General features: G+C 39.4%; 1 protein-coding gene across 1 annotated transcript; it reads left to right on the top strand.

Moving 5' to 3' along the window:
• Positions 1–8938: 8938 nt before the first annotated feature.
• Positions 8939–15028, top strand: LOC144250487 (vomeronasal type-1 receptor 4-like). Its single transcript, XM_077793321.1, has 2 exons — positions 8939–9079; positions 14057–15028. Exons 1-2 carry the CDS (start codon positions 8939–8941, stop codon positions 15026–15028), a joined length of 1113 nt encoding a protein of 370 aa, XP_077649447.1.
• The last annotated feature ends 2486 nt before the right edge of the window (positions 15029–17514 follow it).

The following is a 17514-nucleotide window of genomic DNA, read 5'->3' as shown; positions in this document are numbered from 1 at the left end:
TGGAACAATTTTTGAAAACCTTAGAATCTATAAACAAATTATTATATTTTGATAAGAAATATCAATGAAAATAAAGTTAAAACCTTTAGATATTTTGGAGAAATAATTATAATAATTTATCATTTTATGAGTTTGAACAATAACCTTGAGAATTAGAAATTACTTGATTGTATTTTTACTTAAAAGCAAATTTATAGTAAACACATTTATCTCAAATATCTGTAACTGAAAAGGCAGAGTATCTGATAAATGTAAATATAAAACATAAATTATGGGTTTTCTGTTGAAGAAAACAATTAGGCAAATATATATTAACTAATCAATTAGGCATGTGTTAATTTATAGATTAACAAATATAGGTTATCTAAATATCTAATATATATATATATATATATATATATATATATTAAGAATAAGAACATAACTTATAATTGTATTAACTTTATGTAACCACGTGGTCTTAAAATATTTGGATCCATTTTAATTTATTTTTAACTAAGAGTGCACTCTTCTATGTGATGTCACTTGATGTAACTGAAATAAGATCCTTGAGTATACATTTTTATTTTTATAGTTAGCAATGAAAATAAGGATTTTTTGGTCATCACAGGAACTTTGCCGGCTTGTTCCTGCGGCGAGCAAATGCATCCTCATAACCTTCAAAATTAAAAGGAAAATATAAAGAAGCATATCTGATATCTCTCATCAATAGAACATTATTTAGTAACACAACTATAGAGAAAAAGTCAGGTTATTTAACTTAGAACTAGCTTAAATTTAGGACTGTAACATAGAAACCTGTGGAATTAAGTTTTGTCTGAAAAAGATATCTTTCATTAGCATTTACAGGTAGGCATTTTTTTAAAAAAATACAGGCTCTGAGCAGCTCCGGTAGAAATCTGAAACACAGCAGTACAGGTTAGTGGCTGGAAGGCGGGACTAGAAGTCCTGTCTGAGTGACTGTGGACGAACCAATCGGAAGCCCGCAAAAGTGTGGGAGGTGGGACCAGGAAGCCGCTCTTCCGGCCAGGCACCCCATGGTTACCATGGTGATGCAAACAACATGGAGTCTGCTGCCCATTTTCAGGGCAAAAGTTCTCCAAGTTTTCTTAGCCAATTGTATTTTGTTTGATTTTGTCTGCATTTTCCCCCGCCTGGCCAAGATCTTACTGCGGTAGCAGCTTGTTCTGTCTCTGCGACCTGCGGTTGCAGTTGTACATCCTGTACTTCCTGGCGTTCCCCTAGGGAGTCTACAGATAGAAAGGAGTTGGTCCGTGGGAGGTGATGAAGTTGCCCACTCCCCGGGGCACCATTCCGTCCCTGGATTGCCCCATACACCTAGGCTTCCGGGGCCCGGGTTGGGCCCCTGTTTCCGTTTTGAGGGCAGCGGCCAGAACCTGTCCTGTAATATGAGCTCCATCAATATCCTTACAAGCTCGAATCATGTCATCAACATTCTTTGCTCTGGTAGATTTAATGGCATTTTGGCAATAGGAATTTGCATATTTAAGAGCCAATTGCTTAATGACCGGCATGGCTTGTTCCAAGTTAGGGAATATTTTTCTTGCTACCTGCATCAATCAGGCAATGAAGTCAGAATAAGGCTCAGAGGGTCCTTGAGCAATTTTTGAAATTTTTGTTTTAGCATTTGAAATAGGTAGAGCCTTCCAAGCCTGAACGGCTGCTGTAGCTATCTGAGCATAGACCCCAGGATCGTAATCAATTTGCTGATTTATGATAGCATATAGTCCCAAGCCTGTTAACATTTCAAGGTTATGCCGTGGGAAGCCGGCGTCCTGATTGACTCGGGCTAGCTCGCGACACCTCTCTTGATTTTCACTTTTCCACAACAAAAAATCCCCTCCAGACAACACAGCCATGCAAAGCTGTTGCCAGTCACTAGGTGTCAGCTGATTGGCAGAGAAAGACTCGAAGAGAGTCAATGTAAAGGGGGCATGGGATCCGTAATTAGTAATTGCCTCCTTTAGTTGTTTAATATCCTTAAAGGCTAAAGGAACATGTACTCTGGCCGGCTGTCCATTGGCATCCAAGTTTTCAATTACTGGGAAGTTTGGGCCGTCTTAGGCTGCCACTGAACACCCCCCCGCCTTTTGGGGTTGTCCTCATCCCAATTGGGGTTATAAGGAGGGAGCGTGACAGCGATCGGGGCCGTAGGTGCTTTAAATCTTGACTTCCTTAATGGACCCTCCAGTTCTTCCTCCTGCCAGCTGTTACCATGGAGCCCAATTAGTAACTCCCTTATCTTAGAAATGTAGTCAGCACTGTGAAGCCCAGCTCAAGGCCCGAGGCCTTGTTTACATATTTTTGTGAAAAACTAGTAAGGGAGTGTCCAGCGCCTGGAGTGCTGATTTTTTCAGACAGTGGCCAAGTAAAACAGGGCAACATGAAAATAGGAAATTTTATCTATATTGAACTTTTTTGTAGAGATTTTTTTTGCTAAGAGTCCTAAAATCAGCCATGGTGAATATTCTGGAGAAGGTCAATTAAGACTTTGGGCTTGAGGAGTTAACACCCATAATGTTTTCAAAACTATGAAGAAAGTGAAAGTACAAAGCCCCGCTCTCTCTTTATCTACAGAGGAGCTTCCTGTTTAATTATTTTTTCGCTCTCTCTTCATTTACCGAGGAGCGTTTTATTTTATTATTTTTTCTTCGCTCTCTCTTTATCTACAGAGGAGCGTCCTATTTTATTATTATTTTTTTTCGCTCTCACTTTATCTACAGAGGAGCATCCCGCTTTCATTTGCGGATTCCCACTTACCCGGGAATTTATTATTTTTCCCCGCTCTCTCTTTATCTACAGAGGAGCTGCCCCGCTTTAATCGCGGATCCCACTTACCTGGGATTAACCCCGCTTTGATCTCGGATCCCACTTACCTGGGACTAACCGGTGCACCACCCTGACTGCTGAAGGTTCTGGATCCTGGGTTCGAGGAGGTGTCCCCGTACGGGCCACCAACTGCCGCGTCCCCTCGCCAGCAAAGGAAACACGACACAGGATTCTTCCTTCAGCAGTTTATTCAGGCCTTTGTTTAGACATGTCTTTTAGCTTGTTTCTCTCTTGAACACTCCTCCCGTGTGCCCCAGCCTTAATAAAGCAGATAAAGCCCCAATGCACAACTGCCACGTGGACTTTTCTCATAGGGTGCCAAGTCACAGCGTGCCAACTCATTCTGATAAGGAGTTGTTTGTCACAGACTACAGGGAAAACCAGCGCCATCTTGTAATGGCGGCCACAGTTCACAGAAACGGCTCACCACATAAATATAAATATAATATAATATATATAAATATAATATAAATATAAATATAATAAATATATAAATAAATATAAATATAAATATAAATATAGTTCTCTTCATCATTTCACCGATGCCACTCCTCCTTCAGGACTCCCTGGACCCCCGCTGGGGCTGGACCCCAGCAGCAAAGAAGTAATTTTACTTTTTCCTATTTTTATCCTTTTAATTTTCTTCTTTTTTTAAATTGATTTTATTTTTAAATACATGCCAGAAGAATGCATTACAATTCTTATTATACATATAGAACACATTTTCATATTTTTTATATAATGTATGTTCACACCAATTCATGTCTTTATAATGTACTTTTTTGCATTACAATTCTTATTACACATATATGCCACAATTTTTTATATCTCTGTTTGTATATAAAGTATGTTGAGACCCAAGTTGAGTCTTCACACATGTACTTTGGATAATGATGTCCATCACATTCCACCATCCTTGCTAATCCCCTGCCTCTTCCCTTTCCCTCCCTCTCCTCTTCCCTAACTAGAATTCATCGATTCCTCCCATGTTTCACCTCCCTACCCCAGTATGAGTCAGCCTCATTGTATCAGAGAAAACAATCTCATTTTTTTGGGGGGGTTAGCTAACTTCAGTTAGCATATCTTCTCCAATGCCATCCATTTACCTGCAAATGCCATGGTTTTATTCACTTTTATTGCTAAATAAAATTCCATTGTGTATATATACCACATTTTTAATCCATTTATCCACTGAAGACATCTGGGTTGGCTCCACAGTTTAGCTGTTTTGAATTGTGCTGCTATAAACATTGATGTGGCTGTGTCCCTGTAGTATGCTGTTTTTCAGTTATTTGAGTATAGTCTGAGGAGAAGGATAGCTGCATCAAATGCTGGTTCCATTCCCAGATTTCCAAAGTATCTCCTTACTGCTTTCTATATTGCCTGCACCAATTTGCAGTCCTACCACCAATATATGTGATTTAGGAGTGTACCTTTCCCCCCAATAAGATCACCAACACTTATTGTTGTTTGTCTTCATAATAGCTGCCATTCTGACTGGAATGAGATAATATTTTAGAGTAGTTTTGATGTGCATTTCACTAATTCTAGAGATGATGAGCATTTTTTCATATATTTGTTGATTCATTGTATATCCTCTTCTGAGAAGTGTCTGTTCAGGTCCTTGGCCCATTTGTTGATTGGGTTATTTGTTTTTTTTTGGTGCTTGGCTTTTTAAGTTCTTTATATACCCTAGGGATTAGTGCTCTAACTGATGTCTGAGGGGTAAAGATTTGCTTCCAGGATATAGGCTGTGTTCACCTCAAAGATTGTTTCTTTTGCTGAGAAAAAACTTTTTAGTTTGATTCCTTCCCATTTATTGATCTCAATGTTAATTGGATGATTAGAAGATTTTTGGTTGGCACCTATTATATTTCAGAGCATGATATATGTTGTTCCAGGATCTTCTAGGATTCAGGGTCTATGTTGAAAAATCTGCCATTATCCTAATTCATTTTCCCTTATATGTAGTCAGAGTCCCTTCTCTTGTGGCTTTTCAGATTCTCTCCTTATTCTGTATGTTGGGCGTTTTCATTATAGTGTGCCTGGTTGTGGGTCTGTTGTGACTTTGTACATTTGGTGTCCTGTAGTCTTCTTGAATTTGGATTTCCAATTCATTCTTAATGTTTGGAAAGTTTTCTGATATTATTTCATTGAATAGATTGTCCACTTTTTTTTGGTTTGGACCTCTATGCCATCCTCTATCCCAGTAACTCTTATTAAATTTCGTCTTTTTATGCTATCCCATATTTTTTGAATGTTCTGCTGATGAGTTCTTATAATTTTCACTGTGTGGTCTATGTTCTTTTCAAGATGACTTATTTGATCTTCATTGTCTGAAGTCCTATCTTCTAAGTGGTCTATTCTGTTGGTTATGCTTTAATTTGAGTTTTTAATTTGGTTTATTATTTCTTTCATTTCAAGGATTTCTGTTTTTTTTTTTTTTTGTAGAACCTCTTCTCTCTGTGGAGATGATCTTTTGCTTCTTGGATTTGTTTATGTAGCTTGCTGTGCCCCTCCCCTTACTCAGGCAATGGCAAGGTCCTACTGAGGTGGATGGCACAAGTTTCCATCCTCTGGAGGAGTGCAGTATGTTTCTGGAAATGGGCTGGTTTGTTTTTGTATTCCTTTAATAAGTATAGTTGCGACTTTTCATATGACCATTAAGTATGAAGGAAAAATCATGACTTTCCCAATTACTCCAACTACTTCTAAAGAATATATCTGTATGTTCTAAATGCAATGATTCAGCTGTGAAGCATAAATTGTTAATGTTTAATGAAAAACTCCCTGTATTCCTGTCAAGGAAATTTTTGTGAAATTAAATTAAAATCTAGAGAAGAAGAATTAATGTTAAGAAGACAGATTAGTGTTTAGTACTGGGCAACTTGTTCTGTTCCTGTGCACAATGGTTTGTGCTCTTACTCTTGTTTGATTAAAATTGGTAGTCTCTCTTTTCAAGATAACCACTGGCCCTAACCATGGCACTGGTTCCAGTCAGTAAGTCAAGAAAGAATAGTCAAGGTATAGGCCAATAGTTTGGGACATTTCTAACTATTATTAAAAGTTAACTAAGCAGAAACAGCTCAAAAGCATAATGCGACTGAAAGGAAAAAATGCTTGCTTATGCATAAGCGAAGATAATTGTTCTATTCTAATTGTAGCTACATAATACTTTGTTTCTTTGAATAATGATTCCTGTTTGTAACCACAAAGTACTGTAAGCCTGCCAAAATGAAAAGTATATATGATCAACTTCACAAGTAAAGATTGGGATTCAGCACCTTCACTTTGGTGTCTGTGTTGTTACTCCACCCCCTTTCACCAACTCCTCACCATCTGTTCATCTCCTGAGACCCCTGTTGGAGCTGGACTCCGACAGTAGCTCATTGTTGAAGTGGCCTTTCACTGCCTGTATTTGTTCTTTTATGCCTTCTTTGAGATTCCAAAAGTTTTTAACCCTGTATATCCAGAAACCTTTGTAATTTTTCTGTTGTAGCTGCCAATGGTTCTAATTATGTGTTGTCTTGATTTGTTTGTGGTACTTTCTTCCCTTGTCTTTTCATGTTGCTCATGTGTCTTCCTTTCCACTCTGTGGATCTGGTATGTTATTTTTTTTTACCTTTAGAATTGAAGTGCTCTTATAGGGTTCCAACATCTCTCCTTTGTGGTGAAGAACAATCTCAACAGATCCCAATATCAGCAATACATCACTATGAACAAATTGTTGTTATTAAGACATTTACAGTTTAGTCTCAATGCCGATAAATGTTGGATATAACTATTATTTAAAATATAATCAGTAGTTTCATAAAAAGGTTTACAGTTTCTGGAAGTGGACAATGAAATGGGGGTCAGGCATAAGACGATATGTTGAGGGGAGAAGATGTGAGCGTATATAGTTAATATATCTTAGGAAATGTGAAGGAGAAATCTAGTGAAGAGGGTTAGTAGCAGGAGAATAGATAGGAGGTAATTTGGGGTAGACAATTACATGGGAAGACAGGAGAGTACATAAAACAAACACACATATGATTTTAGAAAAATACAGGATGTTAAAATAGTATAATTTGTTTTTTTTTAAAGAGAGAGTGAGAGAGGAGAGAGAGAGAGAGAGAGAGAATTTTTAATATTTATTTTTTAGTTCTCGGCAGACACAACATCTTTGTTGGTATGTGGTGCTGAGGATCGAACCCGGGTCTCACGCATGCCAGGCGAGCGAGCTACCGCTTGAGCCACATCCCCAGCCCCCAAAATAGTATAATTTGAAGGGTGAAGGAAGAAGTAAGAGAAAAAATGGAAAGAAATAGAGAAAAAACGAGAGAAGAAAAAGAATCAAAAAAGAAGAAAAAAGGGCTTATGCAATTCCTTTATATTATATTAATAAGGTGACTCAGTTCTCAAAGTCCCATTTCATGCAAAGCTCTTGATTTTACATACGTTGGGGATGTGAGGGCCAGAGAATAGAAGGGTATAAGAGAAAGAAGAGGAAAAAGAAAGAAAAAATACTCTTAGAGATCCATTTCTTTCTCGTCTCATCCAGTAGGTGTCCCTGCCCTCAGGATGGTGTAGGCAATGAGGGTGTGAAGAGTGGATTTGGTGTGGAGCGTCTGGAAGTTGAAGGTGCTGCCCAACAGTCCCAGCAGAGAAACAGTGCCTCGCGGGTCTTTTTTTGTAACCATTTGTCTGACTTGAGACCCTGGTTCATCTCCCTCTCTTGCCTGGAGATTTCCCAAATCCTGTTCTCTCTATTATGCTCCAGACTTTAGTCCCCTCCCCTTTCTTATTTATCAGGTCCCAACTGCTGGATCTGTCACCCCCAGGCTCACTCAAGGTGGGTAGTGCCCTGTCCCCACTGCACTCCTGTCCAACTGAGAGCTGTTCTTGTGCTGGGTGGCCACTGTGCCTAGTTAACACCATTGGGGAGGGGGAAGGAATTGGAAATCAGGTGCCTGCTCAAATGGTGATCCAAACTGGTAGCCATGCCCACCTTAAAGTGGTGAGGAAGGTTTTTCAAGATGGAGTTGGTCTGCTTCCACACTGGGATGTCTGATGATGTGGGGGTAGCTAGGTGATTTTTTTTAATAGAAGGGTTGAGAGAGATACATTTCAAGAAATGAACATTTTAATATATATCCAGCTATGTTATAGTTATACAGTAGTTTTGGCCTATTTTATGGCTTGGATATAAATCTCCTGTGTTAATTTTGGGATATTCAGAGCTGAAGTGATTCCATCGTGATAGCTGTAACTTTACCCGTCCATATTAGTTTGAATGGACTGATCCGTTGGAATTGTAGTCAGGTGTGGTGTCACTGGGGGAGACATGTCACTGGGTGTGAGCATTGGAAGAGGGAATCTTTCCTTGTGGCTTCTTCCTGTCTTCCCATTCTGCTTCCTGTCTGCCTTGAGGGGAGCAGGTACCCTCATCCATGCCATCTCCCTGGATGCTCTGCCTCACCTTGGGCCCAGAGGAATGACGTCAGTCATCAGTGCACTCAGCCTTCTGAGACCAGGAGCCCACATAATCTTTCCTCCTCTAGGTAATCCTTTTTGGGTGCCTTTGTCACAGCAATGGAAAGCTTCCTAAAGTGGCCTGCATCTAATTTGGGTCACTTTATCTTTTGCAGATTAAGAGGTTCTATGTATCTTTTCTTTAAGAATGGACTATTGGCTATTTCCTAATGAGAAATGAGGAAAAGTGGTTACTGTTTAGAGTTTATAGCCCTATTGGTATCCCTTAGTACTACAATGATATTCTGCTAAATATCTCAAGACTTGGCTTTCCCTGTGTCCCTGGTTCTGGATTCTGAGCTTGAAACAGATCTGTACAAACAAAAGAAATAAAAATGTGAAAATTCACTAAAACATCAAAATCCAAATACACCTTTATTTTTTAAAAAAATGTGTACGTGTATTGAGTATATAAATACACATGTGGGCCTGATGGAAAGAGAATTCTCTTAATTTTTTTTGTGACATGAACATTACACAGGAGGATGGATGTTCTGTTTTTCTATGGACTTTCTGTTCAAGGTTGTTTATGCTAATAAGCAGCTTGTGATAACATCAACTTTAAGGGTGGAAAATGTCTTTGAGTGCAGAGAGAATTGAGAGTCCAGGAAAGGAAGAGAAACACCTAAAACATCAAAGACTCTGGAGATCCATGGGAGGAGCTGTGCCTGAGGAGTCACCAGATCCTCCACCTATGTGGAGAGGAGTCATGAGAGTGAGTTATAAGGCCATCAAATGGGAAGTGAGGGACAGGTCATCTAAGGGCTCCCATCACAAAATCATGCTCACCCAACCATGAATATTGTCAATACTGTAGATAAATTATTTTTTTCTTAAAAAATCCTCCTTGTGATACAATGCTAAAGCCAACTGTAAACTTGTCCCACTCTAATGAATATGTTCCAGATATTGTGCCTTGGGATGTCTCACTGCTTTATTTCCAGATTGTACTTCTTGGCCAGGTAAAAGTCCCAGGTGTGGTGTGACCATATGGATGCCAGAAGAACTGATGCCCCAACGCTTTATTATTTAAAATACAGAATAACAGTGTAGATCATCATAAGGAAGAGATGATCAGAGGAGGCTGAAATCAGGATCAAAGAGGGTGTGTGCAATCCCAAGAGAAGAGTCTAATGATCTCATATAGATATAGCAGAAAGCCTTGTTTATTAGCCTCTTCTATGTCAAAACCCAAGAATTTAGGTATTTTATTTAAAAGTATTTATTTATTTTTAAGTTTTAGATGGACATAATATCTTTATTTTACATTCTTTTGTATGAGAGAGAGAGAGAGAGAGAGAGAGAGAGAGAGAGAGAGATATCATATTTCACAGTTGAGCATCCTCATAAGTATGCCACCCATATTAGCTCAGTTCATGTGTGGGTGCATTGTGTGTCATAATGAGATGGTGAGCAACATGAGAGGAATGTGTGTGTGAAAGATCACATGGTGAATTTGAAAACTAGAGAGCAGACTCTTATATCAACCCTTTCATGAGAATTAGGAGAATCTAATGAGAAATACATTGATTATTTCAATGTACAAAGATCCATTGACCTGTCAACCTCCACCAGGGTCATCTCATAAAAGTTCCACTACCTCTTAACATTGCCCCACCAGACACCAAACTTTTAACTTTTACAAAAGTTAACTTTACAGGAACAGAGTGCAACTAGGGTTGTAAAGAGGTGGGTAGTGAAAGACATGGGAGATTATTGTTAGTGCACAAAGTTCCATTACTACAAGAATGAACTCTGGGGATCTGCTGTACAGCATGGAACCTGCAGATAGCAAGACAGTGTTGTGTGCTTCTAACTTGCTGAGAGATCTTCAATGTCCCCCACACAAGTTAAGTACATTACATGATAGGTAGATAAATCACCTGATTTTCGGTAATCATTCCATAGTATCTACCCAAGTGAATTCCTCATGTACACCACAAATGTACACAAATTTAGTTGTCAGTCATCCCTCCAAAAGCAGGGCTGTGTCTGAATGCATGTTCCTCAATTTTTCAGGGAGGCTTGGCTCCACACTCTGAGCTGTAGTCACACAATGAAGCTCCCCCAACCCTTAGAGCCATGAACCGATTCCATGCCCAACCCACACACAGCTGTGTTGTGACATATTTAATGTTCATTTCTCAGTGATGTCTCTCCTAGTGGCCTCAGGACTGTGCTTCTGCCTTCCATTAACCCAACAAGACTCATCGTCAGAGCTCTGTCTTCTCTTGTATCCACTCTCAAATCCATTACCTCAGTGTGTCCCCAGGGCCCCTGGGCCCCATAAAACCAAATGTCCAAGGCCTACTCTCAGCCTTTTCAACACCCAATTCAGGCTCCAAAGTGACTGTAGCCAGGACCATCATCCTCATTAGCTCTTTCCCCACCAGCTTCACCAGCTCTTTCATTGTTCTCTGTATAATTTGTCTCCTCCAAGACCAATTCTCTATGCATAGACTCAATTTTTGTCACACTCTGGGCCTGTTTTGGACAACTAATTAATGCAGTCCCTGTTTCCCCATCCGTGTTCACAACTTCCCACCAGGTGTAGCTATGAACACCTCAGAGGCTTTACATCTAGTAATATGCAACATTATTTTGTATTCTGTCCCCATCCCCAGAAGCATCTTCATTCCTGTGTGACTTCGCACCCCATGTCACTCTTACCTGGTTAATCCTATGTCCTTGTGTCCCTTGACTCCTCAACCAAGGTGTGACTATACCTAGCCATGTCCATGAGCTTTTTATGGATAGATAATGAGTTTTTTTTTCTTTTTTGCATCTCTCTTCTGTCTTTTGCACTCTGTCTCCTCCATATCACAGGAGCTCTACCATCTTGTTTTCCTGTCCACCTTTCCTCATGTCCTTATTCTTTTAACCACTTCAGACTCACTCCCATTTAGTGTCACTGCCCAAAACCCACCTGTGTTCACACCACAGGTTTTCACCTGGATGGTAAATCTCACAGCATTAGTTAAGGTTCCTCAGTTTACACATTATCCTTCCAGGGTTGGAGAGAGTACAGTAATTGAAAGGGCTTCTGTGCTGTAGTCACCCCAGGGGGCTACTGAATTAATGTTAGCAGCCCTGGAATATCTGATATTTACAGAATTCTTGGCTCAGACAAATCATAATGATTCTGCTGATGTCATTATTGAAGAGAATTTTATTGCATTCTGTTTGTTTGATGGATATTGCTCTGTTTCTCCCCTCTGTCAGTAGTGGAGGTCAATATTGACAGGGTATATTTATTCACAAAATAATGATATGAATTAACATTCAATATGTAAATGTATCCAATACATTCACTCATATTTATGCAGATGAATCTGGTGACTTCCAAGGTGAACTACTTGCATCACATTCTTTTTTCCTTGTACCTGTATAATATCTTTCCTATGTGTTTTTCTCTCTTTCCATTTCTCTGCTCATACCTATAATCTGGTGCCATTTATTGAAATGAAGAACAGGAAGCAACTAGATTTGGGGTAGAAATCTTCCCAGGGAAGGAAGAAATAATGTGAGACATGCAAAGCTCACTGCCAGCCCTTCATATGACAGACCTCAGTATTTCTCAGCCCCTCCAAGTGACACCCTGTTGGGCTCCCAGGATCATGAATAAGTAAGAGTCTCTCCAAACACTAGAATATCCTCTGAAGACATGTTATGAAGAAAGTTTAAAATTGTTTTTCATAAGTGACACCTGGGAGAAAGTTTCCAGCAGTGTCCTCAGCTCCCCCAGCCTGCACAGCCATTGCTGCTGCTGGCAGTGGTAATTGCAGGTCCCAGGGGAGGTGAGGTCACAGAGTCACAGTCCCATATCTCAGGAGCTGGCCGCCTCCCTGCAGCACACATGTTGGTCAGAGAGGCCTCTGCACTGAGGTCACCAGCCTGGCAGAAAGGAATAGGCTGGAGAGTGACTCAGGGTGACTCTGAGAGCAGCATCTGTGAGAAGAGACCCATCAAGAGTCTGGGTAAGTGATCACAGCCAAAAAGGGGTTGAACCCTCGGTTGAACCCTCCAGAAGCCAGAGCCACACAAGTATTAAAATGGTTGATGAAGAATGGCTCCAGGTAGCAAAGATAAAAGGATCCTAGCCTAAATGCCAAACCACCATGGGTTCTAATTTAACTAAATGTGATTCTTACTGACAGGGATTGCTGTGTTTTTGTCCAAGTGAAAATTAAATGTGATTTTCAAGGTGTACAAGGAGGTTGTTTTATAGTCACCCAGCTGCGCAGTTTCCCTCACAGGAAGTCTACACTAAATCCTCACGGTTTCTAGGTCCAGACTCATAGTATCTCCCTGCCTGTGTGTGGAGTATGAGGAGCTGACAGGAATCTTGTTAGTCCTGTGCAGAGAGAGAGCTGATGGTGACTGCTTGGGCAGAACATTTTCTCTGACTCTCAGCATGGTGCAGCCAATGGGGAGAGTAATTGTACCAATACTGAAAGCATCACAATTCAAGGATAGTGAGACCATTTCTCTATATTATGGAAAGGAACCTGTATGGAAATAGTGGACAAGGTTATTACAGAATTCTATTACCATCTGTAAGAGCTTTATATTTTTTTCAGGTGGAATATTTTCTCATTGTAGTGAATGCACCATGTGGCATAGGAATCTGATAGTGGAGCAGGGTATGAATGTGCAGGGGACATAGGGAAGCTCTTCACCATCTGTTAAGTAAAAAGTGGACATAAATTTTTTTACCCAAAAATTTTTGTTAAATATATACATTCAAATGAATGCAGATATTCTGGTATTTCAAGTTTTAAATACTAACACATACCAAATTTCATGGATGGCTCCTATTGTAATATCATTCACTAATATTGCTTTTCTGATACATTTTTTCCTTAGGTATTAATTAACACATATCTGAGTCTTCTAAAATGTGAATACTTTGTTTCTACACTATACTCTTTAATTATGTGTTATTTCTTGATATCCCAAGACTTAGGGGAAGTTCTGGGAATTGGCAAAATTCCTGAGATAGGGCCCTTGAGCTTGTGTTCCTAACAATTCACCATATGAGTCATGGGGAGCTGTCCTGATGTGGAGTCAGTCCTGCCTCCCTGCATGGGACTAACCATGGCACAGGTGCCTGCAGGGCTGAGGTTCCCTCAATGCATCTGCAGTCATTAAATCAACATCTAAATGTTCCTTCATAAGTGAACTTGCATATAGAATTAATATTTCAGAGTAAATGGGAACATTTTTCAATGAATTGTCTAAGATACCCCTAGTTTTGAAGACAATATAAATATAGACAAATTGAAGAAAATATGAGCTGGATTGATAGAAGAACCTGCTCACGACCTTCAGGGAAGCTTGATGGTTCTTGCTGTGCTCTCTGTAAACACTCAGCCAGGTTCAAGACACCTCTGTACCTGATTGGAGTGTGAATCTGGACAGAGACTTAATATCTGTCTGCACAAGTTCTCCTGGTCATCAGCAAAGTCATCTCAGCACCTGGCTCATGTCAGGAAGATGAATCACCAAGTGCTGCCTTCACAACAGGGATTTACACATACTTCATGATTTGACTATCCATACCAACCTCATAAAAACCTGCTAGTGAAATAAGACCTTTTGTAAATTTTCAGAGTGGTAACTCTGAAGAGTGCACGATACTGGGTTTTGGTTGAGAGGACATGTGCAGTCCAGTACTCCTGTTTCCTGCCAGACCCACTGGCTGGCACAGCAGAGAACTGGCAGGGTGGCAGCCAGTGATGTGGTTGTTGGTATCATCTTCTTGTCACAGACTGTGGTTGGAGCTCTGGGCAATTCCTCTCTTCTCCTCCGTTATCTGGTCCATTACCTCATAGGGTTCAAGGTAAGACACACAGACTTGATTCTTCAGCACTTGATTGTGGCCAACTTGTTAGCTCTCCTGTGTAGAGGAGTTCCCCAGACAGAGGAAGCTTTTGGAGTGAAAGGTTTCCTCAGTGATGTTGGATGCAAGCTGCTTTTCTATCTTCACAGGGTGGGCAGGGGTGTGTCCATTGGCAGCACCTGCCTCCTGAGTGTCTTACAGGCCGTGAAGATTAGTCCTGAGAATTCCAGCTTTTCAGAGCTTAAAGTGAAAGCTCCCAAATACATTGGTTTCTCCATGTACATGAGCTGGATTCTGTACCTGCTTGTAAATATTATAATTATTTCACATATGACTGGAAAAAGGAGCAACAATAATATCACAAGCATGAAAGATTATGGATACTGCTCTTCTGTTTATCTTGACACAACCTCATTATCACTATATGCAGTATTGGTAACATTCCCCGATGCCCTGTGTTTGGGGCTTATGCTCTGTGCCAGCAGCTCCATGGTGCTCATCCTGCACAGGCACAAGCAGAGAATGCAGCATGTTCATAAGACCAGCTCCCTCAGGTCTTCCCCTGAGTCCAGAGCCACCCAAACCATCCTTCTTTTGGTGAGCACTTTTGTGTCTTTTTACACGCTTTCCTGCATCTTTCAGGTTTGTATGATTGTTATTTATAATCCCCACTGGCTGCTGGTAAAGATGGGTGCAATCGTTTCTGGGAGTTTCCCAGCTCTCAGCCCCTTTCTGCTCATGAGCAGGGACACCAGTGCATCCCGGCTCAGTCTCTCTGGAATAAGGAATAGAAAAATCCCCAATTTCAGGAGCAACATGTAAGTTGTAGGCTTTTGCACAATTCTTACATGTTTCTCCATTTTTACTTACAAATTGAAAGAAGAGTGATACAGTACTATCTCCAAGAATGCCAATCAACACACCTAGACTTATTTATTATATTGTGTCCATGTGTGTGTATGTGTGTACCTGAGTAATTGCATATGTATACCATTTAGGTTTGGCTTTATTGTCCATCCAACCATATTTGGGAAAAGAAGATGTAACAAATATAAATTTTAGATATCATATACCAAGTACAACAACTGCTGAATTCTTCAGCATAATATCTGCTTTCTTTATTTTCTACTATTCTAGTTTATTAACTTGTGTAAACAAGTGACATGTATTTTTCATTTATCTACAAGTTATAGTTATACCTTAGCTGTGTCTTTTGAAGAAAATGTCAAAGTAAACACTATCAAATGTTTATCTTTGCAATGAAATGAGACATACATTTCATATAACCTTGGACATGATGGGAAGCAAAGGCTACTGATGTCCTTTTTATTAAACAGCTTATATTGAATTCATTGATTTTGGTACTGTGATTTTCATAATGCAATATTTCTTCTTTTCATAAGATAAATAGAATTTAATCTTTATTTACTGTCTATCTGTGTCATTTAAGACATTGGTTACTAATAAATTTTATTTTACCTCTTATTATTGAATCAGTGATAAGTCCCTTTGAAATGTTTGTATGTATGTGTTGGCATGCATTTCTAATAAAATCTCACAAACTGTACCTATGCAAGCAAATGCTACATGGTAAAACAAAGCCCTAGTCTGTATGACTCCTCTTTCCTGTATGTGTCCCCAAGAGTGACCAGTATGTGAAATCTAAGGATAGAGATCAGTTTCAATGGTTTGAAATTTATATAAATGAAATCATTTAACATCAGCTGTTTTATATTTGACTTTGAAAATGTCATATTCTTCAAATTTGTATTTTCCCATGTTGTTGATGATAGAATCTCAATAAAGGATTTCAAACAATTCTAGCATTTCTCCCTTGATGCACACATGCTGTGGATGTGATTTATGTTTCCAACCCAAGTGCGTGAGTTGGATTTTTTGCCCCAGTGTTATGTGCTGGGTGGCGAAACCTTTGAAAAGTGGGCACAATACAAGATGGTTGGTCATGGGGAGGTAACTAGGAGGGGATTAATGATGGATTATTGCTGTCTCTTGCTCCTTGTTCAGCTCTGTGGTCTCTTCTGTACGTGATTCTACCTTTGTGATTCCATCTGCTGTGAGGCCCTCACCAGGACTGAGCAGATGCTGGCACCATGCTCCTGAGTCTCCAGAAATGTAGTAAATTTGCTTTCTTTATAAGGTGTTTGTGTAGGCATTTGGGTAGGCAGCAGAAACTGATCAGTACAACACATTGGAGCATCATGATCAGCACTGACATGTGGGAAGTATGACATGTTTTCATGATACTTTCATGTGTATCTTTGCACACACATATATATGGAACATATATGTACGTATAAGTATCTACAAATAACCCACATTTTCTGACCATAGGTTTATATCTACTTGTCTTTAGCATATATTACTAGAGTTTCCCAAATGTTTCTATGAATGTCAACCCATTCTGTGCACCTACATTTATTTTTATATTTTTGAAGAAGAAAATGCTTTTATTAATCTGAACACAAAAAAACCCAAAATCTTATTAGATTTAAACATGGATAAATAACACTCTTTTGAAATTTACATTTCTCTCATTCGTTTGAGAGGAAAATGTTACATGTGAGGAGTCTTCCTTGTGCAATGAACTAATTCATACCGATTTTTAAAAATAGTAAGTAGCAATTGGCATATGCTCTTAATCTGTGCTATGACATAGAATCTCTGCTGATCAGAGGCAGCAGGATATCGTCTGATTTGTTAAACATCAAGAACTACATTTCTAAAGAGACTGCTACCTCAGTGCACCGTTTTCATTGATGTGGCCAGTGTTGGCTGTGGGTGCAACAAAATTAGCACATGTCTCCTGAAGTAACAGGTACTCATTGATCACATGTGTTTTCTTCCTAATGCTTCTTACTTTCCACTAGAAACAAAAACACTGGTCTTCTCTCCCCAGGGAGTCAAATGTGAAATGCAGCTATTGTAAACCTTCTAACTCACAATTAAATGTAGGCAATGAATTATTATTAAGAAAATCTCTAAAGTCATTTTGGCATGGAAAACACCAAGCTTCTCCATAACTCTCCAAAGTAGCTTTCTATTTTTGAATACAACCTGATTGATAAAATATTTGATATGTATTTTAGCAACTCTTCTCTGTATTCTACACTTATTCTCAATAAGGATTAAAGTTCTGTTCACAAAGAATTTCTACATATCAATAATTTTTGAAAAAGTTTGTTTTCACAGAACTGAAGAATTGCTTTGCTTATGTATCCATGATGATTAATTTGAGCCTGTACCTACATACATGGCATACATTCATGTGTATAAGTGAGCTAGTTAAC

Source organism: Urocitellus parryii, chromosome 15 (genome assembly GCF_045843805.1).
Source record: "Urocitellus parryii isolate mUroPar1 chromosome 15, mUroPar1.hap1, whole genome shotgun sequence".
In the NCBI taxonomy this organism is placed as follows: domain Eukaryota; kingdom Metazoa; phylum Chordata; class Mammalia; order Rodentia; family Sciuridae; genus Urocitellus; species Urocitellus parryii.
Note: the sequence above shows the minus strand (reverse complement) of the source record. Positions and strands in the feature narration are given on the sequence as shown.

Bases quoted from the DNA above. Each gene is read 5' to 3' on its own strand.
- LOC144250487 (XM_077793321.1), top strand. From the start codon at position 8,939: ATGTCTTTGAGTGCAGAGAGAATTGAGAGTCCAGGAAAGGAAGAGAAA. The intron at 9,080-14,056 runs GTGAGTTATAAG...GTTTCCTGCCAG, and splicing joins TGTGGAGAGGAGTCATGAGA to ACCCACTGGCTGGCACAGCA.